Source organism: Perognathus longimembris, chromosome 28, assembly GCF_023159225.1.
Source record: "Perognathus longimembris pacificus isolate PPM17 chromosome 28, ASM2315922v1, whole genome shotgun sequence".
NCBI lineage: Eukaryota > Metazoa > Chordata > Mammalia > Rodentia > Heteromyidae > Perognathus > Perognathus longimembris.
Genome location: NC_063188.1, coordinates 51161967 through 51189305, shown reverse-complemented (window position 1 = coordinate 51189305; position 27339 = coordinate 51161967). Strand labels below are relative to the sequence as shown.

General features: G+C 36.3%; 1 protein-coding gene across 2 annotated transcripts in view; it reads right to left on the bottom strand.

Moving 5' to 3' along the window:
• The window catches only part of Chm (CHM Rab escort protein), a 190733-nt gene that overhangs the window by 62468 nt on the left and 100926 nt on the right, over positions 1-27339 (bottom strand). For both annotated transcript variants that reach the window (XM_048335517.1, XM_048335519.1), the window contains one exon: positions 24513-24738. In XM_048335517.1, the coding sequence (XP_048191474.1) occupies positions 24513-24738 (226 nt within the window). The remainder of the gene's footprint in view (positions 1-24512; positions 24739-27339) is intronic.

Below are 27339 nucleotides of genomic sequence, written 5' to 3'. Positions count from 1 at the left end.
CTGGAAAACAGATTTTTAAAAAAACTGGGTGAGAAATCACTATACTGACTCTCCAACCATTTAGTAAAATGTTTAATAAAAAAAAGCTAAACACTAATTCTTAAGAAAGCCTACTATAAAAATCTCCCCATGCAAGTAAGAGCTCATTTAACACCCACCCCTTTCCTTCCTTCCTGTGTTTAAACTTGATCTCTATGCATGACTAAACATTATCCCCAGCCTCCTGGTGAGAGAGCATTTATTTTTTTTTTTAAAGCAGTCTTTGGTAAAAAAAAAAAAAAATCTTATCAAAGGCTTTTTGAAAATCCAAATATTCACTGGCTCCCCCTTGTTCACACCTTATTTACCCCTCTCAAAGAACTCTGTTAAATGGCTGAGGTCTCATTACCTTACACAAACCACATTCTTTCCTCTTGTGGGTTCTATATTCAAGAATTCTATGCATTACCTAGTAATGACAAAACTGACTCTCATAGCAAATAGTTTGCCTTACTGCTCTATGATCCCTGGGCTGTTCTGCTACACCTTTTCCCCTCTCCAAATCAACTCATTTCCTCTAACTGCCACTCCTCCCAATATGGGGACCACTACATGATAAACTGAGTTAGCTCTAATGCAAAAGTGACCCAGCCTTCCTTTGTTGGCATGTGCCAAGTTACAGATTTAGATAAAAACAAAGGATACTTAGTTGTGTTAGGCAACTCTTACAATAGAACTGCAAGTGTCCTTAGTTCAAAGGCTAATGGTACCAGTCAGGAACTGAAGGTACATCCACCAGCCACCATTCAGCCATGGTTCATCTAGGGCTAGATATGTCACCTATTCATGGCCCCGGACCATATTAAGTTTCACAGCAGGTATGAAATTGCAAATTATGGATCTGTACTTCAGTTCAGCATATGAGAAAAATGGTATATGTGCCACAATCACTTTGGAAAAAATAAGACTAAAGAGGAGAAGGTATAATAAGAGTTCAGAGGGACAAATAGGTATGCATTAGAAGAGAAATTGTAGAAGTTTAGATTAAAGGAAGGAAACCTTTAACACTGGTAGACCCAAAGTTAACAACTGGTAAAAAAAAAAATAAAGGCAGCAAGAAGGAGTATGAAGTCTGATGAATCGCTTGAATCAGGACTTGAGAAACAAGTTAGAATGTTGTGGGGTATGTGGATATAAGACTTTCATAATGCAAGAAAATATGACACAAAAGAAATAGGTGTGAATGTGCATGGATAGCTAGATGACTGCTAGGAAAGGACAGGGAGGAGGAGTGGCAGACGGAAATAATTACGAGGTTAACAGAAATGCATTTGGATTTGCCACTGGAGAGGAAAAACATGTTGGTTTGATGAGAGAAGATGAAGGAGGCAGATATATTCAATGCAGGAGGGCAGCAAAGGGTGAAAGAAGAAATCCAGGAAGTAATAACTTTTGTAGACGGCCAAAGAAATCAAATTAAACAATGTCCAACTCTAAGAGGTTAAGAAGAAATAACACAATAATTAGGATAGAACCAAATGTTAACTCTGGTGTTTCTGGGTTAATTTGTGAGAAGAAAAATATTACTCTAATACCCTAATGAGGTTTCCTAAATGGGAACACAAGTGATAGAAAATTTAATACTGATCCTAGTTGAGGTTATCTTGCATGAGAATGCAAGAGTGAAGAATTTTAAACTAATGATAGTATTTTTTTTTTAAAAAAAAACACTCTCAGTCTTAGTTTGGGGAATGATACTATCCTCCTAAACATGCAAATAAAACTTGTTTGCCTATTGCAAAGAGTTGCCAACTTGCAGTTCAGGATTTAAGTTCATTCTATAGATACACATTACTTGACTTCAATGGGACAACAATTATTGTTGCACAGGACTAGAACATGGCTCAAATGGCAGTGTTTGCTTAGCAACTGTTAGGCTGAGTTCAAACACCAGCTCTTTGAAAACAATACTTTGGCACAAATAAGTTAAGGATCTTTGACTTCATTTGCCAAAAAGGGGAGGAGGGATAAATGGGAATCTGGGGTCTGCAATCAGGAACTGTGGTCACACAGTAGTGGCTCCCTTTGATCAATCATGTGCTCCATAGTTCATCTTGGCCTCTTCCAGTCCCTTCTATCTCCCTTCAGCCCACCTGGCATTCTTTCTGTGATCTACCCTGGCCCCACAAGTCATTTATGTGGTCAACCCCTAGGTTTCAACTGTTCATTTAACTTTGTCATATCTTTATTTACCTTTTCATGAATGTTGCATGTTGGATGATGTCCAGGAACTAGTGCATTAAAATTTTAAAATGTGGCTCTTCTAAAAGAAGATACCCATCACAATAAAAAATGCAAACATTAACAGGATTAGTAGAATTCGCTTCAATAGCATCAGAAGATACACACAAAAGATATGGATAACTCTGAGGTGGCTACATTCTACTTTTCTGAAAACCAACAGGGGATTTCCATTTGCAGTATTCTATAACAGTAAAGGCACCTTAGAGATGTCCAACTCAGCTTCTTTCTTTACATGAGAAAATCTATATATGAAAGGAAGTTTAAATATTACCCTAAATTCACCTTACTTACAATGTTCACACATTCTTTCTTTCTTTTCTTTCTTTTTTTTTTTTGGTCAGTTGTGGGGCTTGAACTCAAGGCCTAGGTGCTGTCCCTGAGCTTTTTTGCTCAAGGCTAGACCTCTACCACTTTGAGCCATGGCACTACTTCCAGTTTTCTGGTGGTTAACTAGAGATAAGAATCTAATATGCACTTTCCTCCTGGGGTCCTGGGGTAGCTTTGAATCATGATCTTAATATCTTGGTGACCTGAATAGCTAGGATTACAAGTGTGAGCCACCAGCACCCAGCTGTTCACACAGACTTTTAAAAGTTCTTTTTAAAAGAATTTTTCAGCAATTTACTATTCAATATCAAAATAATTTTCACATTTCACAAAGTTTTATGGAGCTGTGAAGTTAACACCAAGAAAATTCAAATTTGAGAAGAAAAGCAATGGTCATATATGGATACTGACATGCATTTTAGGAAAGATAGTTTTCTCCATATATAGGCATAGCTTTTTTGGACCAGAAGTGGAGTTCAAAACAAAAATGTTACTTTCATGAAGGTACAGTAAAATAGACTATACATTTTTAAATGGCAATTTGTTTTCTAGCTTCACAAAGTCTTGGACTTTTTTTTCTGAAAAATAAACTCTATTTCATTCATAGCCTCTACCAGAGTGTGGTTCCTGATTGTACAAAACCGTGGCTGGTACTCATCATTAGGCATTATCTATTCTATGACAGTTCAGGTCAAGACCTCCTACCTCCCTCCACATATGCATCTGAAAAAAAATCACAAGGCTCAGCACCAAGGAATTTCCCACCATCCCCTTTTGAATAAGAGTTAAAAAGAACATGGGAATATGTGCAAGTCATTCCTGAGATATATGAAGTCCTAAGTTCAATAAGGGATATTGTTTCCCTGTTTGTTTCACATATTAAACTGACACTTCAATTACTCGTTTAGAACAAGCTCAAGGAAATTTCACAAAAGCAACATAATATACATACAATATATTATTCAGATAACTGTGTATATCCTGAGTATAATCTAACTCTTGATGCTACTAACCCCAAATGACAGACATGCAAACCAGTATAACTATAATTACTTGAACACTTCTACCAATGATGAGTTAAATTTTACTGAAAGACAGTACACCAACACTGGACTGAATTTCAACTTTGTCCTTTGGTGACATTAAATTGTATCACAGATAAATAAAGAGTTGTGAACATTTTTGGCTGGTACCCCAACCTACATAGCCATCCAAAAAGCAATTTCAGTTCCTATCAAGGTAGCAATCCAGCAGTTGTACTATTTTTTAATATGTCTGCAAAACAGTAAGACTCATGAGTAGCTGAACTTCTGACAGCACAATTCAAGATGATTTATGAGCTTGTATATAATTTGATTATTTTATTAATTCTGCTGATTACTGTTTCAGCTAATAAAGTTGAAGGTCACTTCCAAAATAAATCTTCATTACATTTCACAGAAAGTAACTGCCTCCAACTAGTTGTTTTCCTTAATTAAAAACTAATGCAACAAGAAAGAGGATAGGCTGCAGGGTCAGTGCATCTGCTTTACTGTGTGCATGAAATGTATGCAAGTCATACCTAGCACAACCAAAACCAAAAGTTTTTTCCCCAAAATACTTTCCTTTTCAAAATACAACTTGGACACGCTCCTGTGTACTCATTTTGAAATTACCCAAACCTAACTCTATGAATTTCTCAGCAAGTAAGATCACACAGAAAAGAATATCTGAAAACAGCCTTTCAATGCATACATAGAAAAGCAAATGCAACATTTCCATGTCTAAACTTATACATGTGGGGATTCTGCATGTAAAAAGGGAATGGTAGTTCTTTGCCATAGTCAGTTTTTCCTAAATGTAGCAAGAGACATCTCTGCCCTGCAAGATAAATACTTGGCACAAGGTTTGGACAAGTTGGAGGGAGATCAGAGAAAAAAATGGCAAGTATTCACATTCATATATTATTCTCATTTACTCTATCAGGAACATTCTGTGTCCAGAGCTTAATGTCTTGCTTTGTTATTAGTTAACATTCTTCAGCCCTTCAGCTTGAAGTCCTATCATCAAAGCAGATTGATGGTGTGATTCATGCACAACTCCATCAAGCCAATAAAGCAAATTAAATATTATGCACATTTCCCACAGAAGTTAAAAAAATAATCCACATATTTCAAAAGACCAAAAGGCTGAACAGAAAAAAATGACAAGGGAGCAACTGTACAATGAAGTAAGTAGCAACTGTCCGCATGCTTGCCAATGGGCTCATTTGTGGTATTGTCACAAGCTCCACCAGTGATGAACACTCAGACCTCTAACACTCAGTACAAGCTAACTGGAGAGGACCTCCATCAAATCTTCTAACGTCACACTGTGCCGTCACATTTTGGCAATACACACTCTTAATGCAGCCATTCTCAGTGTCCTAGCACCATGTTTCTTCACAGTACAGTCACTGAAAGTTCGTTTTGCCTCCTATCTTCCACACTCTGCCCCAACAAGCAACTTCTGCTGTTTTCAGAAGTGTGCCCTTAACAATGATAAAGGAATTATAATCAATCCATTCAATTTATTTAACAAATTCTACTGTTTCTTCTCAATTTACATATAATAAAAGAGAGACTGAGTTTATAATCAGTTGCTCTAGCTTTAGTCAAACAATAAGCTGCAGAGTTTGACTTAAAAAAAGTTTTTGAGCAGGATGCTGTTGTATCATGCCTGTAATCTTAGAAACTCAGGAGGCAGAGATCCAGCCCGGGCAGAAAAGTCTGTGACCCTCTTGTCTCCAATTAACTACCAGAAAACCGCAAGTGGCACTAGCTTAGGGACAGTGTCCAGGTTCTGAGTTCAAATCTCAGTACTGGTACCAATTTAAAAAATATATATGTATGTATGTATATCTGTATATACAATATATATTTTTATATATGTATACAGGTATGTAAATATAAATGAATAGCAGGAAAATAATATAGTTTCTAGTAGGGAAAGTCAAGTGGACAGAATAAACAATGGTAAATATGGATGAAGTACTTTATATGCCTCTATGCAAATAGAACAATTAAACCTGTTGAAATTGTTCTAAGAAAGGAGAGGGAAAGAGAGTGGGGAATGAGTATGATGGAGTATACTGTATATATGTATGCAAATATCCCAGTGAAACCTCCCTGAGTGCATAAAAACCCATATGAATCAATTCTGATAAAATAATTAGCAATTTATTTTATGTTTTTATACCATCTATAATTTCGAAATCCCTTATCAAAAGCCTGCAATATTTCATAAGGAAAAACATTTCCTTTCAGGATAAAAAGTAAACAGCAACTTGCTGCAAAGTACAACCACAAATTTTGCAAAAGTAAAAAAAGAAAGGAAAAGAGAAAAAAATGCAAACAGAATGCTATGCTTAGCTAATATATGCATTGCCAAAGCCACAGCTTTTCCATTTCCTTTAGGAAACTAAAAATGTAATTAAAAAAAACCCTTAGAACCACAGAGTTACATAGCTCATGTATCTTAGATAATATTTGACTTCCTAAAGACCCAAAATGTTTGTTTTTCCTTAAAAATACAAAGGAATACACGTCAGTTGTTAATGAACTATTTCTCATCCAGTACTTTCTTTTAGCACTATTGAGGTTTAAACTCAAGGCCTCAACCACTTGCACTGTACCTGAGTAAAAAAGTTAGTTTCTCCATCTTGGTCAGAGAGACTAGATGCTTAAGTTTGCTGGACAAAAAAACCCAAAGTGCTTTTACAGTGGTTATGCAGAGTCCAAAGCATCTCTTTCCTATCCAAAGCATGCAAACCATCTAGATACCTTTCCGGGAGAGACTCAAACATGCAAATGCTTCCAACATGTGTGTCTTGTTGTGGAGCAGAGAGGGGTTGACAGCTACTCAGCTAATCATTGTTGAAATGTTCAACTCCTAGCAAAACAAGAGGGCATTGTGTCACCCAGCAGACTTCAAAGCTGCCTGATTCCACTTGTGTGCTTTGCTGTCATCTATGCTGGTCCTCCTGTCAGCTGTCTGACAGATAAGAAAGGTGTGCGTCTCAGGCATATAAATTACATGCTCAAAACAGACATTATGGAATGAAACTCATATAAGTCTGCAGGCTTAGCTTTGCATCACTATAGACAATGTTGTTACTCAGGGGTAGATTTGAGTGTGCTTCTCTGATAATTTCCAGGGAGAGAAAATTGCACAGAAAATTAAATCAAATCTGGACGATTCATATCTTTTCACTTTACTATCTAAAGGTACTTTTAACTCTTTTCTACGTGCAATGAATAAGCAGAAAATTTTTCTTAGCACATTTTTGTGATTAAGACCATCACAAAGAAGAAAGGCTAAATTGAACAGCAGAAAAGGAACATTCAGTGTGTTTAATTTGCTGTGAATATCAATAAGCATCCATTTGTTTATTTAGGACTCAAAAATATAGTTCCATAGTTCACATGCTCCAAGAAAATTATATTTTACCTCTACTAATTATTTAAAAATAAAGCAACATTTCTTTACTGTGTACATTTTGGTGTTGTTAAATTTCTATTACAAAAAATAGAATTGACTTAAAATCAGTAGTATATTCTTATTACAGGTAAAATATGTAAAATGTAAAATAACCAACTTGTTTGTGCCATACAGGCTCTGTCTTAAATATGTTTGTCTTAAAAAGCTCATGCTAAGTATTAATACACATGTGTCTAGTAGACATTAAATTCTGGTTTGGTTTCTAGTATTGGTATGCAAAGAAAACTAATATTTGTTTTCATCTGTGGCTACTTATAAGACATATACCACAGCATGCAGTACCCCATTCCAGGGAAAAGTGTGAAGTTTAGCCTCACATAATTCCAAAGAGGTAAGGAGATGCTGTACTACACTTCAGACTGCAGCAGCATCTCTGAGCTTAGCTCACTTCTCACTCCGCCACCCCCCCCCCCCCCAAATAAAGAATGACAGGAAAATACTGACTTTTTTTCCAGAGCTCAGCACAAACTCTGGGCCTTGCAAACTGCCAGGCAGGTGCTCTTCTGCTGAGCTAAATCCCCAGCCCCAAACACTGACTTTTAAACTATCAAGAAAGACAAACAGTCCACTCAGAAGTTTGATCCTTAAATTGCTCAACATTTGAGACCATTCTACTAAATTTAAGAAACAGAAATCATGTATTTACAATTTAACACAATATGAAAATAGTTTTAATTAACAGTGGTATACATAGTGGTTTACTAAGAGCTTTGAAAATACCAATTTCCTTAATCTGTATTTTTAAAAAATCCTTTGAAGTATGTAGTTGAAACATAACCTTAGATAGAAGTTAATTATTCATTAAATAAGTTTAGTTAGCCAGGCACTGATGGTTCTTGCCTGTAATCCTACTTATGATGCTGAGGTTTGAGGATTTAGTCTGAAACCAGCCCAGACATTAAAGTGAAGGGTTGGTTTAAGCAGTAAAGCATCAACTTTTAGCTATTAAAAAAAAAAAGCCTAGCAAGAGCTCAAGGCCCTAAGTTCAATTCTCAGTACCAGCACAACAAAGGTTATTTAACATTAAAACCCTCTTTAAATGTCATGCACGTGTAATCCTAGCTTCTTGGGAGGCTGAAACGTAAACTGGGAGGACAGAGGTTCAAGATCAGTCTGGGTAAGGAAAATCCCAAGAGCCCTTCTCAAGGGAGAGCTAGATTATAGGCCTATAATCTCAGCTGCAATCAGAAGCCTAACGTAGGGAGATAGGCAAAAATCAAGACCTTATCTCAAAAAGAGCCAAAAGAAAACTAGGACTGGAAGTGCTCAGCTGTACATCTGCCTAGCTAGCACAAGGCCTGAGTACTGCCAGAAAATAATAGAACATGCTTCTATGTATACGAGACTACTATTCAAAACTGTAGGTTCAAGATTGAAAAGTTAAAAAATTTTTAATAGTGACAAGAGATTTATGTAAAAAAATAGTCACACAGAATCAATTAAAAAAAAGATGGCAATGCAAAAACTTTGAAAGATATGGATGCTCACAAATACATGTGAATCTATACAGTAAAATATATTTTGCATGAGATAATTGAGAGTTATCAGTCTAAGGACATATAACAAAAACACAGGCTTACAACTTTCATGGGTTGCATACAACATAGTATATTGTTAATTCAAGATGATAAGAGTCATTTAAAAATAGGTGAGCCTAGCTGGGCACAGGTGGCTCACATCTGTAATCCTAAGCTACTCAGGAGCTGTTTGAAGCAAGCCAGGAGAGGAAAGTCCCTGAGACTCTTTATCTCCAATTAACCACCAAAAAGGGGGAAGTCAAGCTGTGGCTCATGTGTTGAGGGCTAGCCTTGAGCAAAAAGTGCCCCACGAACAAAAGAAAAAAAAAAGGTTAATTTGTGTGATGATACTTTCAGTTTAATCAAACTAAAATTTCAGTTCCAAATATAGGCCTTATTGCAAATATTGACTTTGACCATATAAGGAGCCAGCTAATACAGACAATACTAGCCTGTAATTATCTGTAATACAGATAATTTTAATATGGATCAATAGAGTTATTTTAGAATTTGGAATAGTGTGCATATATCTCATAGGAAGAAGCCTAGATTGAGGAGTTTTTATAACCACCTATCAGAATAATCTAGTATCAGAATTAATTATCATCAAAGGAGAATATTGTTAAAAATAAAAATACAAACTGTATATATGTGCAGCCAATGTAATTGTAATACAGTTAAGAATCACAATAAATCTTCTACACTATACACATAAATATGTTTTAATAGGTTATTCCCAAATTAAAAGTCTTTTCCTGTCAAAACCTGAGGAATAATGCAGACAAGGACACAAAAGCATTCCATTGCTTTATTAACGACAATGCTCACTGATCTGTGAATAACCTGGAAAAAAATGAAGATTATTGAGTTACCTTACCAATCTATCCATCCATCACCACAAAACAGTTTTCAAAATGATGGATTATCTCACTATCCTGCTGTTTATCCCACACAAAACTCTAACCTCAAGGGAAAAACAAATTATCACACAAGCATATTCATGTATAATCTCTCGATTTTATGCAGAATCTCTGTGCCAATATAAACCATTAAGAGTGAAAACTGCCTTTAAAATCATATACATATGGTTTAGGAATCAAGGAAGGTTGCTGTGCAACTCTAAGAATTATAGAGTTTATATAACTTCTAGTGAAACATCAGTCCTCAACTTTAGAGACATTAGTTTTTGTTGTTGTTGTTGTTTGTGTTTTGTTAATCTACTCCCCCACTGCTCTTCTAATTGAATTAGGACAGTTCTCAATTAAGATAGTTCATCTTAGTGGTTCCTATTTTTTGTGAGGAAAGAAGGGTCATAGAGTCTTTTAAGATGCTGACAGAAACGATGAACCCTATTACCAGAAAAATGTGGCTATGCACATTATTCACACAAACTCTGGCATGCAATTTCAGGGCATTTGTCCCCAAATTTTTGTTCTAAGTGACTGGATGCCAAGTTTAAAACCCATAAATCTGATGAATTCTTACTCTATTCAAACTTACACTGTTGTTTATTTTAGGCTGGCACAATGCTGACAGCAACCTAGGAATACAGCTACACTATCTCATTTCACAATCATATATATTATGGTATACCTATCTATATCCACCTATTAGACTATTTGGTCATTTTAAAATGTTAAATATGTGTATATATATGTGCATATATACATATACATATACATATACACATATATACATATTTACACATAAGTGACTTCTGTATAGGCAAGAAACAGGTAGGAATATATGCAACTATAAGCCAGAATTCAAGAACAGAAAAAGGTGATTATACTGTTTCCATAGAATTATGGAAGGTTTCCTTTTTTTTTTTTTTTTTGCCAGTCCTGGTGCTTTAACTCAGGGCCTGAGCACTGTCCCTGGCTTCCTTTTACTCAAAGCTAGCACTCTACCACTTGAGCCACAGTGCCACTCCCAGGTTTTTCTATATATGTGGTGCTGAGGAATCAAACTCAAGGCTTCATGTGTATGAGACAAGCACTTTACCACTAGGTCATATTCCCAGCCCCGGAAGGTTTCCTTTTTAACCCCTCAGTATTTTCATTTCTCTCTTAAATGTTAAGATTATGTGTCACCCAATGATTTGCTTTTTAATGCCTATTTAGTATCACCTATATGTCAGACAGATCGCTTAATGACTTTCATGAATTATGGCTCTGATTCAAAGTCTAAGATAATTTAGATCTTTCCATTCCTTGGAGTAATTTTACATTGTTCCATTTTATAGAATCAAAAGTTTAGTAAAGATATTTTAAGAAAAGTCTTCAAGTAACTTTTATTCTCAATGATTTTCAACATGCATTTTGTTTGGGTGTTTGCTAGTAAGGAAAAGCATGTGTGCTGGGCAGATTTTTGTGTAGGGTACACCAATTCAGCTACATCCTCAGTTGAACTAAATCAGTACTTTTCAAAGAGGGATGGATTTAAACTGCAGAGCTTCTGCAGGGCAAAGGATATAGCTCACAAGATAAACAGAAAGCCCACAGATTGGGAAAAGATCTTTACCGGCCATACAACGGACAAAGGCCACATGTCTAAAATATAGGCAGAGGGGCTGGGAGTAGGGCCTAGTGGCAAGAGTGCTTGCCTCCTACACATGAAGCTCTCAGTTCGATTCCCCAACACCACATATATGGAAAACGGACAGAGGGGGCGCTGTGGCTCAAGTGGCAAAGTGCTCACCTTGACCAAGAAGAGGCAAGGGACAGTGCTCAGGCCCTGAGTCCGAGGCCCAGGACTGGCCAAAAGAAAATAAAAATAAAAATAAAATAAAATAAAATATAGGCAGAACTAAAAAAAATTAAATTCCTCCAAAACAAAACCACAAAGAACCAATAGCCCCATCAAAAAGTGGGCTAAAGACTTACAAAGAGATTTCTCTGATGAGGAAATGAAAATGGCCAAGAGACATATGAAAAAGTGCTCTACATCACTGGCCCTAAAAGAAATGCAAAACAAAACAACATTGAGATTCCATCTCACCCCAATTAGAATGTCCTATATCAAGAAAACTAACAATGACAAATGTTGGAGGGGATGTGGCCAAAAGGGAACCTTACTTCATTGTTGGTGGGAATGTAAACTGGTTCAGCCACTCTGGCAAGCCATATGGAGATTCCTCAGAAGGCTAAACATAGAGCTCCCCTATGACCCAGCAGCCCCACTTTTGGGCATCTACCCAAAAGACCACAAACAAGAACACAGTAATGCCACCAGCACAACAATGTTCATCGCAGCACAATTTGTCATAGCTAGAATTTGGAACCAACCCAGATGCCCCTCAGTAGACGAATGGATCAGGAAAATGTGGTACATATACACAATGGAATTTTATGTCTCTATAAGAAAGAATGACATTGCCCCATTTGTAAGGAAATGGAAGGACTTGGAAAAAATTATACTAAGTGAAGTAAGCCAGACCCAAAGAAACATGGACTCTGTGGTCTCCCTCATAGGGAATAATTAGCACAGGTTTAGGCTAGTCACGGCAGAGGATCACAAGAGCCCAGTAGCTATACCCTTATTAACACAAAGCATGATGCTAAGTCAAATGAACTCCATGTTATGGAAACGACTGTTATATCACTGTTGTAACTACTTTCAATGTGCTATGTGTAACCATAGCTTCTATTATTGATGATCTTCTTGTATCCCCTTCCTGTGGTCGTACCTTCACTATCTCTGTATCTTAGATATCTGAGTACATTGGAAACCGTGTATACAGGTATTAGAACTAGGAAACTGTAAGGGAATACCAAAATCGAGAGACACAGGGTAAAAAAGACAAACGATTACAAAAGCAATACTTTCAAATCTGTTTAGTGTAAATCTACTGAACAACTCATGGGGGGAAAGGGTAAGGGGGAGGGGGGAGGGAGGAATGAGGGAGGAGGTAACAAACAGTACAAGAAATGTATCCAATGCCTAAAGTATGAAACTGTAACCGCTCTGTATATCAGTTTGACAATTAAAAAAAAAAAACAGGGATGGATTTGTCTCAACAAGACATATAATGTCTCAAGACATCTCCTTGTCTATCACAGTGGGTGGGTAAAGGTGACGGAATCCTAGTGATACTGTTATACAACCTATTATGCAAATGAGAGGCCTTGTGACAAGACAGTGTGTGAGACTCTTATCACGAATTAAGCACCAGAAAACTGGAAGTGGCATTGTGGCTCAAAGTGGTAGATTGCTATCCTTGAGCAAAAGAGTTCAGGGACAGCGCCCAGGCCCTGAGATCAAACCCCATGACTGACTAAAAAACTTGCCCTGCAAAAATTCAGCAGAAGTAAGATCACAAAACTGACTTAAACTAAGTATTTCTAGAACAATTATAGATCTCACATAATGTACCACGTTAAATGATAGGTTAGGGGCAGATGACAGATGGCACTTGCCTGAAAGCATTCTGGGACTCCTACAATATCATCAAAGTGTAGGCAGCTTTTGCTCTTTAACTTAGAATCATATCTTATCTGTCTAGTCTTCCAGAAGGAATTCATGAGACTTGATGACATTCCTAGCTATATTGCACATTTGGGAACATGATGAGACATATTTCCTTATTCTTTTTTTTATCCCCTCCTTCATTTTCTTATTCTTAACTGGTCCATGCATACACATTTTCTTCTCTTTCCTTTTATTTTTACATGTTTTCCTTTTCTGTTGTGCTGGTTCTAGGGCTTGAAATCAGGGCCTGGGTGCTATCCCTGAGCACTTTTGCCCAAGCCTAGCTCTCTACCACATAAGCCACAGCTCCACTTCCAGCTTTTTGGTGGTTAATTGGGGGTAAGAATTTCATGGACTTTCTTCTCCAAACTGGCTTTGAACTGTGATCCTCAGATCTCAGCCTCCTGAATACTAGGACAGGATTACAAGTGTGAGATATCTGCATCCTGCTTACATATTTCTTTCTATCAACTAAATTAGAGAATGCCTGACAAAATTATCAAACTCTACGTTATATCCTTTGGCATATATGCCATTATATGTAGAAAAGTACTAATCAGAGTATAGATGCTTGAAAACACAGCTATTGCATTAAATAGGAAGATATGAAAAAATTCAAATTTACAACCAATGACACAGAAGCACTCTTACAAATTTTTGGTCACTTGAAATGCTTTTCCTTGATAAATGGAATTGGACAGTGCTGTTTAGACAAGTAATACCTTCAACATCTTGGAACTGCTTAAACATTGATCCAGATGCGTTGTATTCATAAACTGGTTTTTTTTTCAAATGGCAACTCCTTTGTACAACTATTTAAAGGTAATATAATAAAATATAGGAAGATAAAAATAAAGAAATAAAAATTTTCATATCCTATTCCAAATCTACAAGTCTGAAACTTTGGAGGTGGAGTCCAGCAATTTTGTGTTAATTTTTATAACTCAGAAAAGTTTGATTAAGGCTGCTCATTCCTTTTACAATTTCCACAGGTATACAAGATCAACCTATTATTTACTCATTTGGTTATCAAGTACTTAGTGAGTGACTAATACAGTCAGATTTTGCAATTAGGCATTTCTGGATAATCTCCTAATCTTGAAGAATTGATCAATTATTGTATTTTATAGTCAGTAATATAAAACTATTCAATTGGTTGAACTGGGCTCACAAAACTTGCCACATAATTTTATAAATTTGTAAATTCAAGTTATAGGTGTAAAATGATTACGATAGAAGAAAAAAGTAGATTACTTTGTTTGGAAGGGTGTTTCCATACCATTTCTCTGAAAGGAACTATAAACCATTCACTAAGATGTATTGATCTAAAAAAAAAAGAAAAATAAAAAAGACATATTGGTCTTCTGATCTGGGACTTCAAACTGGAGATATCAATTTCAAAATCAAAGGAAAAAGATAGAATAATTTAAAAGTTCTTAGACTCTATATTTTTAGAGAAAAATCACAGTAGCATCTATGAATCTCATTTTGATCAAAATTCTATCATCACTGACTGAAAGCATAAAATGGCTTCCTACCTACAGTTCTCTTACAATCTTAAGCAAGGTATTCAGATATGCAAATATCCATTTATATATTCTGAAATTTTGATCTTCACATTCTCTCTTTGTTGAAAGGTTTTGTGTTCTACAGATTCCTGAGAAAGTAGAAAGTTTTCCTTAGGTAATATTATTATAACTGTTGGGTGGTAATCATTGTTTTATTCATACATATAACTTATATTCTGATATTGAAAATTTACCATCCATCTTTTAAAAATCCTATCACATAAAGTATAAAAATTGAACATTAAATCTAGGCCACCAAAGAATAAAAGACTACCTACTAGCCCAACAGTTAAGGCCTTATTTTTTTATTTTATAAATGCAACACTCTCTGTGCAGTACAGGTCTACCAGGTCTACTTATAAAAAACATGCAAAGTTTGTTTGCTCCCATTGGTACTGCTCCATTTCTTAGGTTATGAAAACATGACACAGTATATAAAACCTATTCTGAACTAGGAGGTATTTCTAAAGCCTACTATATTACGAACCACACAGATAACAGAAATAAATTAGCCCCATTAGGGCGTAAAAGGGACTACTGTTTGGAAGACATATTGTGAGAGTTTAAAAATCTATATATTACATACATACCCTATCCAGTATGCCAGAAAAAATATTAAGAAACTATTATATAGTAAAGGAAATTCTAAGGCTACCTAGACTAAAAAAATATATAGGTTTCAATGCCTTTTCTTTCAATATGGTCCCAATTACATACCCTGACATATTGATGGGTACTAGGTACCACAATAAATAAAGCACTATTTTTTTTTTGCTAAAAAAATCTCCCTATTTAAGATGATAAAAAACCTCAAAATGTGTTTATTCTTGAAAATTATCTCTAGTAGTTAACACGTTATAGTGCTTACACAGAATTCATTTAGAATGCAAGGATATGACTTACAAATGTCTTTGAATCCTTCACATAAATATGCATGCATGCCATGTATAACAGTAGCCTTGATGAGAACACTCTGTAACAGGCTATGAGAAAGACCTATGAGACTTATATTAGAACACAGAATGGTGGTTAGAAATCACAGAACAGTATACACGGTTTCCAATATACTCAGATAAGATTACAGAGATAGTGTAGGTACAACCACAGGAAGGTGATACAAGAACATCATCAATAATAGAAGCTACAGATGCAGATGGGAGGTTGAAAGTAGCTACAACTGTGAATTTGAAAAAGCATTTTATCAATATCTCCAAGTGAGAGAGATCTGAGACTCTACTATTAAGTATAGATGCCCTGAAAAGAATTAGATTGTTTTCAAGTTTATAGTGCCTTGTGTGTAAAAGAGACACAAATAATTTAGGGAAAAAAGTATTGTTCTCCTAGATATATATTCCTAAAGATAAATAGGGCACAAGGAATAAGTCATTCAGATGAATAAGGAAGAAATAGCACCTCAAAATATTAGATCATCAATATTAACAGTTAACAAAAAGAGTGTAAAATATCTATTTGCAACCTGTTTAAAGAAATAGGAATTTAAAATATATAACAAAATAAAAGCTCAAAAGAACAATAAGGAAGCAGGCCTCTGGTGGCTCATGCTTATAATCCTAGCTATTCAGGAGGCTGAGATCTGAGAATTGTGATTCAAAGTTAGCCTGGGAAGGAAACTGAGATTCTTATCTCCAATTAACTACCAAAAAGGTTGGAAATGAAGTTGAGGTTTAAGTGGTATGGGGATAGCTTTGAGCCACAACACTCAAGGGTAATGTCCAGGTCCTGAGTTTAAACCTCAGTACTAGCATAAAAACAAATAAAAAATGATAAAGAGCTCAAGCTTGTAATCCTAGCTACTTGGGAGGTAGAGACTGAAGGATCACAGTTAAGGGTAACCCAGGCATAAAAGTTCTCAAGATTCCACCTCAACCAGTTGCAGAATGTGATGAGCTACAGGGCAAACAAATGGCTGGCTGCCATAGCATGTACCTATCATCATAGTGACAAATGGGGGAAGGATCAGAATCCAGGCAGGCCTGGCAATAAAGCAAGCCAGATAATAACCAATGAAAAAAAAGCAACTGGTAAAATGCAAAAAAAAAAAAAAAAAAAAAGAGTTTAACTTGAGTATTAAAAATAAAAAGCAAGGAAAATGAAGAATGTTCAGAATTTTTAGAGTTCTTGAAACTGAAGTATAAAAATACTGAAATAAGCAAATGGGTTAAATTACAGACTAACCACTGGAAAGAGAATTATATACAGGCATGAAAACCAACATTAACGAAATACCCAGAATACAATCAAAAGTACAAAAACATGGAAAAATATGTAAATGTTATATTAGTATGTAAGGAAAAGTGACTACTAAAGTCCAAAGCTTATTTATATTCCAAATATTAAAAAAGGAAATAATGGAGAAAATGAGTATCTATAAAGATATTGGTTGACAATTTCCTAATATGTTAAATAACAAATTCACATAATGTATTTGGTTCATTATATGGAACTATGGGTCAAAATGGATACACTGTTATCATCATATGATTCAATACATCTTAAGCATACTATAAAGAAATCAACACTTAATATTCAGCGAGGTGAAAAAATGAGAAAAGGGGTAAAAAGTTTGACAAAAAATGTACTCACAATGTAACTCAAGGTTATGCATGTAACAGTAACCCCTCCATACATCACCTTGACAATAAAATTAAATTAAAAAAGGTAGAATTGCTATTGCATTGGTTCACCTTTTACCCTTTGTCTCACCATGTTGATGTTCCCATTCCCTTCCCTAGTTCAGATAAGCACATAGCAACAGCAACACGTACATGACAATATGCCATAAACCAACTGTACAACTCAGAGGGGGGCATTGGAGAGGAGGGAAGGTGGGAGAAAAATGAGGGAGGTAACAAGTTTGACAAGAAATGGTTTACATATGTAACTGTAACTGCTCTGTACATTACTTTGACAATAAAAATAATTTTTTAAAAAGGTAATACACCAAGGTAAATATATAAGAAATAGCTTGAATGAAAAGATATTCCTTACAATGAAATGACAACTTAGGTTAACATAAAATTTCAACAGCAAAAATGAAACATAACTAACACTAAAATAAAATTTTACACTACTGAAAAAGAACAGTCAACCAAGAGTTGTTTACTTGATTACATTTGAGTCCTCAAAATCGGCAAAAAAAAAAAACCAAAACATTTTCAGATACGTGTAACTATAGGAAAGGAGCAGCCAGCCCTGTTAACAAAATTCAGCAAAAGACATTGTCAAATCTGATTAAACACATGAAAGACTGCATTAATCAGAGCACTAAAGAAAAAAGTTGAAAATTAAGAGGATTCAGAAAGACATAACAGGTAACTTTAAAAAAAAGGAGTAAGAACTATTTGAAAATTATACAAAGAAGACTAAGGGAAAAAGACATCACTACAGATGGAGATATTCAGCAGATAATGAAAAATATTTAATCAGGAAAATTAAAGAACAGTAAATTCCTATGAACTTAATTACTTCTTAATAAATGCAAAGTTAAAATTAATAGTATTATAGAAAGAAATTCATATATTCAAGATCATAATGGGAGATTACAAAACACAGTTCTCTATTATTGATAGACCAAGAGAAAAAAAAGTAAAACAAAGTTTTTTAGTGGTTTATATATGAAAAGGGGTTAGGCTGTATGTATCCCAACTCAATTTCACCTATCACTATAGCACACTCTCTGCCCCCTTCCCTCTAAGAACCTACCAGGTTTTATTGTTCCATTTTCACAATTGCAATTAGTCTATTTTGACAGTATTCAAGCTTTTTTCCTCCCTGCCAGGCACTCCCTGAAATTTAACATATTAGGCCCTAAGAGCAACCATTAGAGAACCCAGTGTCAAACAACCCAATAAAAACATTTTCAAGCAGCCAGACACTGGTGGCTCACACCTGTGATCCTAACTGCTCAGGAGACTAAGATCTGAGGATTGTGGTTCGAAGTCAGCCCAAGCTGGAAAGTGTGAGATTCTGATCTCTACTAAACTACCAAAAAAGCTTCAAGTAGAGCTGTAGCTCAAAGTGGTAGACCGCTAACCTTTAGCCCAAGAAGCTCAGGGACAGTGCCCAAGTCCTGAACTCAAGCCCAGGACTAGCATCAAAAAAAGATCCCCCCCAAAAGACACCCCCAAGGAGATATGGAAAAGAATAAAATTCATGATATACTAGACCACAAAATAAGTATCAACAACGTGCAAAGAATTAGTACCACAGATCATCTGTCTGTCAAGCATAGGCCCTCAGTTCAAACCTCAGTGTCACTAAATTTTTCTGAAGAATTAGTACCATAAATCATATGTTCCACCCATAATGCAATTATGACAGAGAAGAATCAAACAAGTTAGCCATTCTCAAATACCTCATGATAACTCATGGATCTGTGAAAAAATATAATAGAAATTAAAATGCTTAGAATACATGAAAATTATACATAAATGTATAAGGTATAGAAGAATAGTAGGAACTTTATAATCCTCATTATATTAGAAAATATAAAGATTAGCTGGGCACTAGTAGCTCATGCCTATAATCCTATCTACTCCGGAAGATGAAATTTGAGGATCATGACTCAAAGGCAGATTGGGCAAGAAAAAAATGGGAGAGACAGAGGGAAGGTATTATATTGTCCAAAAGAAATTAACTAGCAGAAAGCCAGAAGTGGGGCTGTGGCTCAAATGGAATAATGACTTGAGCAAAAAGGCTGAGGACCAGTGACCAGGCCCTGAATTTAAGCCGAAGGACTGGTGTACACACACACACACACACACACACACACACACACACACACACACACACACAGAGGGGGGAGGGGGAGAGAGAGAGAGAGAGAGAGAGAGGGAGGGAGGGAGGGAGGGAGGGAGGAAGGGGGAGGTAGAGGGAGAGGGAGAGGGAGAGGAAGGAGGGGAGGGGAGGGGAGGGGAGGAGAGGAGAGGGGAAGAGAGGGGAGGGGGGCGGGGAGGAGAGGAGGAAAATAAAAAATGAACTTGAAATGCATGGTCCATATGTTTTGGGGAATTATGACATTTTGAAAAAGAGAAACTATATTGAAGAAGTTAAAAAAGTTAAATATTCTTAAAAATGAAAAAATATGTATATACTAGTCTTTTTCATTTACCATCACAAATGTCTATGATAGGTTTAAAAATCTATAATATTACACATTAAAATTGATCAACACTCACTGAAAGCTGTTGAATAATTGAGAGTAGGGGGATGGGGAAATGGGAGAAATGGAGAGGCTCAATACAAATATTGTATATCTATGTGAGAAATACCACCACAAAACTCCTTTGAACAATTAACAAGCACTAAAAAAGTGGGAGTATTGGGAAAGAGAAGCTTTAACAGAGAAAGTTGAAGGAGTGAATATGGTCAAAATATTTTAATTACCTGTGTAAAAAGGGAATAATGAAGCTAGTTGAGACTGATAAGAAAAGAGTGGAGGGAAATGAAGGGATAGAGGAGATGAGGCTGAGCAGGATGCATCATATGCATACATGGACATGTCAAAATAAAAGGACCTTGGACATGTGATTGAGACTAATAAAAATGTAGAGGAATGGAATTCTACTCCTCCATCAGAAAGAATACTGTACCAGTCATAAGGAAATAGAAAGCATTGAGAAATAATTATATTAAGTGAAGTAAGACAGACTAAAATAAACATAGGCTGCAAGTTTTTCCTCATTTGTGGTAGCAAGAATGTCTCTATAAATCTACAAGTAAATGCACTGGATGGTTAAAAAAAAAACCCACTGGGAAACGATAAATTATACAAGTTTCTAAGCATTCACACAAGGAGACAAAAGGAGGATATTCTTAGGAGAGGAACACAAAGGTGCAATACCTATGTGCATCTGACCATATAAATAATATGTATGCAAATGAACTTCAGGAAACGGGAACAAGAGGTTTTCTTTCTCTTTTGGCATTTCTGCTTTCATTTTCTTTTGTCTTGTTTGTTCTTTTATCTGTCTATGGGAGGGTAAGGGGAACACAGAAATGGAGGAACAAAGGGTGAACAAATGTAGCAGTGGTGCTCACTACACTCAATGTTGAAAATGAACTATACAACTTGTGAGTGGGGACCAAAGGGAAAAAAATGGGAGTAGGGGGAAAGGGAAGGGATTACATTGTCCAAAAAGAAAAAGTACTATTTATCTGACTTATGTAATTGTAACCTATTTGTACATCACTTTTACAATAACCAAAAAAAGCATTAAAAAATATCAGAGATGTAAAGTGTCACAGGAAAAAGAAAAATAAATAAAATTTAAGATGTGAAAGGAAAAACTCTTTACCTACACATGTAAACTGGTAGTGAGATGTAAACAAATGTATACATTAAATATACTGGAGTAAAACAGTACTAATGCTTTTATAGCTAACTCCTGTTGCTACTCTGGTGAACTCAAGAATTGCAAATATCCACTTCAAATATTGCAAAACACTACTCATCTCCAGGTGAGCAGTTATTCTTTCCATGAAATTGTGCTATCACAGCAAAAAAAAAATGTGATCTTTTAATTCCCAAATAGTTTATACATTACATAGGTGTTAATCAATTTTAGGCTATTGGTAAGGTTTCAGTCTACTGCAGGCTATTAATAGTTTAATTGTGGAGCGTTAGCTAGTTGACTGTAGAGGTAGGTCAAGATCCATAACCAACGTGTTGTTCAAGGGTTAGCTTATTTAACATTTGAGTTTAGGTATACAAATGGGCAAGGGCAGGGGTGGGAAGGGAGAACCTGAGTAAAAGCCTCAAAACAGTAAAATAAGGGAAAGAATAGGAGCAGAAGTTAATGAGCTGTGAACCAAGGTTTAACAGAGCAAAAAGAAATTGAAAAATTCTAAAGCCGATTCTTTGAAAACATAATAGGTTATAAAATTTGCCCCCTGGCTACATGGTTGATACAGATAAAATCAGGCTATCTATCTCCACAGGCTGTGGGGGGGGGGAGAGAGTGGGGAGTTGGGGGGTGGCTTATTTTAGGGGGGAATCTGGTATTGTTGCCAGTACCCAGATTTTAACTCAAAGTTTCTTGCTTGCTTGAGCAACTAGTACTCTACTACTTGAGCCTCTTCTAGCACTCCAGCTAGGCTTTTTCGCTGATTATTTTGCTCTAGATCTCAGCCTCTTGAATAGCTAAGATCACAGGAATGAGCCACCAGCATCTGGCCTTCACAGTCTATATTTTTAACTGGTATATAATACTACCTCCAAAAATAAGTAGAAAAGATAAGGTCCCTATATTTACTTATATTCATCTTAAAGAATTCCATGTTAATGAACTCCATGTATCAGAAATACAATAAGACTGAAGCCCATATAACTGAAAAATATCAAGATTATACTTTAAAATTCCTAGAAATCATTAGAAAGAAAAAAAAATCCAAGATACTAATAGAAAAAAGATACATTAAAAAAGTCTTTCTCAAGGTTAGACAAATGGGACTGCATCAAACTGCAAAGCTTCTGCAGGGCAAAGGACATAGCTTGCAAGATAAACAGAAAGCCCACAGATTGGGAGAAGATCTTTACTGTCCATTCAACGGACAAAGGCCTCATATCTAAAATATATGCAGAACTAAAACAATTACCTTCCTCCAAAACAAAACCACAAAGAACCAATAGCTCCCTCATCAAGTGGGCTAGAGACTTAAAAAAAGAGACTTCTCTCATGAGGAAATGAGAATATGGCCAAGAGACATATGAAAAAGTGCTCTACATCACTGGCCATAAAAGAAATGCAAATCAAAACAACACTGAGTTTCCATCTCACCCCAGTAAAATGTCCTATATCAAGAAAAGTAACAATAACAAATGTTGGAGGGGATGTGACCAAAAGGGAGCCCTACTCCATTGTTGGTGGGAATGTAAACTGGTTCAGCCACTCTGGCAAGCCATACGGAGATTTCTCAGAAGGCTAAACATAGAACTCCCCTATGACCCAGCAGCCCCACTTTTGGGTATCTATCCAAAAGACCACAAACATAATCACACTAAAGCCATCAGCACAACAATGTTCATCGCAGCACAATTTGTCATAGCTAAAATATGGAACCAACCCAGATGCCCCTCTGTAGACGAATGGATCAGGAAAATGTGGTACATATACACAATGGAATTTTATGCCTCTATCAGAAAGAATGACATTGCCCCATTTGTAAGGAAATGGAAGGACCTGGAAAAGGTTATACTAAGTGAAGTGAGCCAGACCCAAAGAAACATGGACTCTATGGTTTCCCTTATAGCTAATAATTAGCACAGGTTTAGGCAAGTCACAGCAGAGGATCACAGGAGCCCAGTAGCTATACCCTTATGAACACATAAGATAATACTAAATGAAATGAACTCCATGTTATGCAAACAATTGTTGTAACTACTTTCAACGTGCCATATGTAATTGTAGCCTCTATTATTGATGATCTTCTTGTATCACCTTCCTGTGGTTATCCCTACACTTTCTCTGTATCTTATCTGAGTATATTGGAAACCGGGTATACTGGTATTAGAACTAGGAAATTGGAAGGGAATACCAAAATCGAGAGACACAGGGTAAAAAAAGACAAGCAACTACAAAAGCAATACTTGCAAAACTGTTTGGTGTAAATGAACTGAATAACTCATGGGGGTGGAGGGAAAAGGGGAGGGGGAAGGGGGGAATGAGGGACGAGGTAACAAACAGTACAAGAAACGTATCCAATGCCTAATGTATGAAACTGTAACCTCTTTGTAATTCAGTTTGAAAATAAAAAAATATATATATAAAGTCTTTCTCAGAAGAGAAACCATGAATAGTTCAGAAATCAAAATATAACTGATGATAATTGAAGTTTTTCTGGTGGCAAACAAATAGAGCTATCAAAATGTTTATACACTGCTAGTAGGATGCAACTGGTACCAACTTCTAGAAAAGTAACTGGCCACTGTGCCATAAACTGTCAAAAATTTAAATATGTCATGACACAGAAATCTCACCCTTAAGCATCACAAAGAGATTTTTGATCATATATATCCTGACATATGTCTATACATACACATACACATACATGGATGATAAGAATGAAAAACTAGATCTATTTATGTGGATCAATAGAAAATTGAAAAAAACATAGTGGCATATTCACAATGGAATATTACCTACAAATTAAATTATGGTAATGTGTAAGGATGATTCTTTGAAAATAATCTGCGTGCAAAAGTCAACTTAGGGGGCTGGGAATATGGCCTAATAGCAAGAGTACATGACTCATATACATGAAGCCCTGGGTTCAATTCCCCAGCACCACATATATAGAAAATGGCCAGAACTGGCACTGTGGCTCAATTGGCAGAATGCTAGCCTTGAGCAAAAAGAAGCCAGGGACAGTGCTCAGGCCCTGAGTTGAAGGCCCAGGACTGGCAAAAATAAAAAAAGTCAACTTAGGGTATTTTTGTCAAATTCAGAAGTAAACTCATTATTAACCAAGAGACATATTAGAGGTACGATCTCATAGGTAATCAAGGAAACAGGATAAAAACATAGTACAATGATATTCCATGTGAGTGTACTGACATGAATTTTTAAAATGTTAACAAATTTGTAGAGCTCTGGAAATTGTCATATTTATCACAAAGCTTAATAGGCCAAACAGAATACATCAGTTATATGAATAACTAAGCAAGTAAGTAGGTTGCTTTTTTAAAAAATAGAACAAAGTGCTTGTTTCCATATGTTAAACTTTAAATAAATCTCATCTTTGTTCTGATTTCTATATATTACTTATGTATCTGCTTTAGAAGGGACCAGAAAATCAATATGAAACTTACCTACAGAAACACTGGGGAAGTTCCCCCTGGCCATACAAGGGAAACAGAAATGGAGTGTTGCCATATCGCCCAAGACAATGAAGAAAGTTCTTGGTAGCTTTGAGACCATCAATGGTGCTGCTGTTTGACTCTGATGTCATTGCAATTGAATGCAGCACAAAATATTGCAGGTTGGGTGTTAATTTTTGAGTTTTTAAATATTGAGAAAACGTGTTCTCCTCAAAGCCTAAAAAATAAGGAAAATTATTAATAAATATCAGGAGTAAGCTTTTATTTAAGACCTCCCTACGTGAAAAGGAACAATTCTATTTAAGACTTCACAAAGGACAGGATTGGTATTAATACTACATTTTAGACAGTCACTATCGATCTTAACAGAAAAAAAAAGAATCTCACTATCCTTATTAGATTTATGGTACAGTTTTTAAGCTTTAAATAATGAATCTTTATTGTTTTATGGATTAAAAAGAAAAGAAAATCAACCAGGTACAAGTGGCTCTGGACTGTAATAGGAGCTACTCAGGAGGCCAAGATCTGAGGATTGTGGTTTGAAGTCAGACCAGGTTAAAAAAAATCTGTGAGATCCTTATCTTAAATTAATCACCTAAAAGCCAGAAGTGGAGCTGTGGCTCAACTGGTAGAGCATCAACCTTGAGCAAAAAAGCTCAGGGACAGTGCTTAGGCTCTCTCTCTTCCCCCCTCTTTCATCTCTCTCTCTCTCTCTCTCTCTCTCTCTCACACACACACACACACACACTCATCTCATTTAGTTGCACTTAAACTGTAATGATGGCAATGACTACATTTGGAAATATTAAATAAGGTAAAATGAATACTTGCTGAAAAAATGATGCAGTAGTGGGTGACTTTAATGCACTGTGAAGAAAAAGCAATAAAACTAAGTTTAGTCTTTCTAGAGAAATTAGTCGTCATGCATGAAAGCATAAGGGACACAGAACAAGAGCCTGTGACAATGCCTGTAATTGTAGCTACTCAGGAGACTGAGACTCCAGAGACCTGGATCTCAGTTCAAAGGCAACCCAGGAATAGAAGGTTCAAAGGCAGCCCTCTCTGTAAAGATAACATCTGCAATTAACCACCAAAAAGCAGGGCTGGAGGCAGAGTTCAAGTACTAGAATGTTAGCTTTGAGCAAAGGAGTCAAGAGAAAACACAGCACCAAAACTCAAGCCCTTGTATCAACACACACACACACACACACACACACACACACACACACGGACCCTAGAAGCTAATTGCTTAAAAAAGAACAGAAAACAGTGAAATTAGACAGCTAGGGGTATCAAATACAACCAATGACAAAAAACAAAACTTTATGGAAATAATTTAGAGTAATAAAAATTACAAAAAATTACTAAAAGGATTTAAGGTTATACAGACATTGAAGAGAACAACCTGACAGTAGCCAGTGGACTTGAATTTTTACTGTTGGTTGTCAGTTTGTTTGTTAGTCTTGAGACTTGAACTAGGGGCCTGGCTGCTGTCCCTGATCTTTTGTGCTCAAGGCTACTGCTCTCCTATTTGAGACACAGCTCCACTTCTACGTTTTTGTGGTTAACTGGAGAAAAGAGTCTTACAGTCTTTCCTGCCCAGACTGGCCCCAAACCGAGATCCTCAGATATTAGCATACTCAGTAGCTAGGATTACAGGCATGAGCCAATGGCACCCAGCTTGAGCTTGATTTCTTTTTTTTTTTTTTGATTGGTTCTAGAGCTTGAACTCAGGGCCTGGGCACTGTCACTGAGATCTTCAGCTCAAGGCTAGCTCTCTACCACTTGACCCATAGTGCCACTTCCAGTTTTCTGGTGGTTAATTGGAGATAAGAATCTCATGTATTTTCCTGCCTGGGTTGGCTTTGAACTGCGATCCTCAGATCTCAGCTTACTGAGTAGCTAGGATTACAGGCATGAGGCACCAGTACCCAGCTGGACTTGAATTTTTAAAAGCAACAATTACAGTCTTAGTGTTCCATCAAAATTTTTCAAAATCATTTTATTTTTCTTAATATCACCAACTCAGTGCACTTGAAGTATAATATAGCTCTGATCTTAAAATAAGACATTCAATTTTCAACAAAATCTGAAGTAACTGGCCCCCAGATCACATAATGACAAGGGCCAAATCCAATATTAGAAACCATATATTGGGCTGGGAATGTGGCTTAGTGGTAGACTAGCATGCATGAAGCCCTGGGTTCAATTCCTCAGCACCACATAAACAGAAAAAGCCAGAAGTGACGCTGTGGCTCATGTGGTAGAGTGTTAGCCTTGAGAAAAAGAAGCTCAAGGACAGCACCCCGGCCCTCTGTTCAAGCCCCAGTATTGGCTAAAAAGAAGGAAGGGAGGGAAGGAGGGAGGGAGGAAAGGAGAGAGGGAGGGAGGAGGGAGGAAGGGAGGGGGAGAGAGAGAGAAAGAGAGAGAGAGAAAGAGAGAGAGAAAGAAAGGGAGGGAGGGAGGGAGGGAGGGAGGGAGGAAGGAAGGAAGGAAGGAAGGAAGGAAGGAAGGAAGGAAGGAAGGAAGGAAGGAAGGAAGGAACCATGTCTTCCCCTAATCCATTGGTTTTCCCTATGTATCATTCAGCCTTATTTTTTCTTTTATTGGTTAATCAAAATGATTAGTTCAAGATTCTAAGTAAAAGCAGTCCTGAAAATGATAAATCTATAAAAGGTTCTTCTATTATTGATGAGAAAAAAGAATGTAACAACCAAAGAGCAATATTACCTATCAGAAACCAGTTGACAACAATAGCTAATAATCAAACATTAAAATTAAAATGTAGTCCAGTACTTGTTTGATACTGAAAATATGT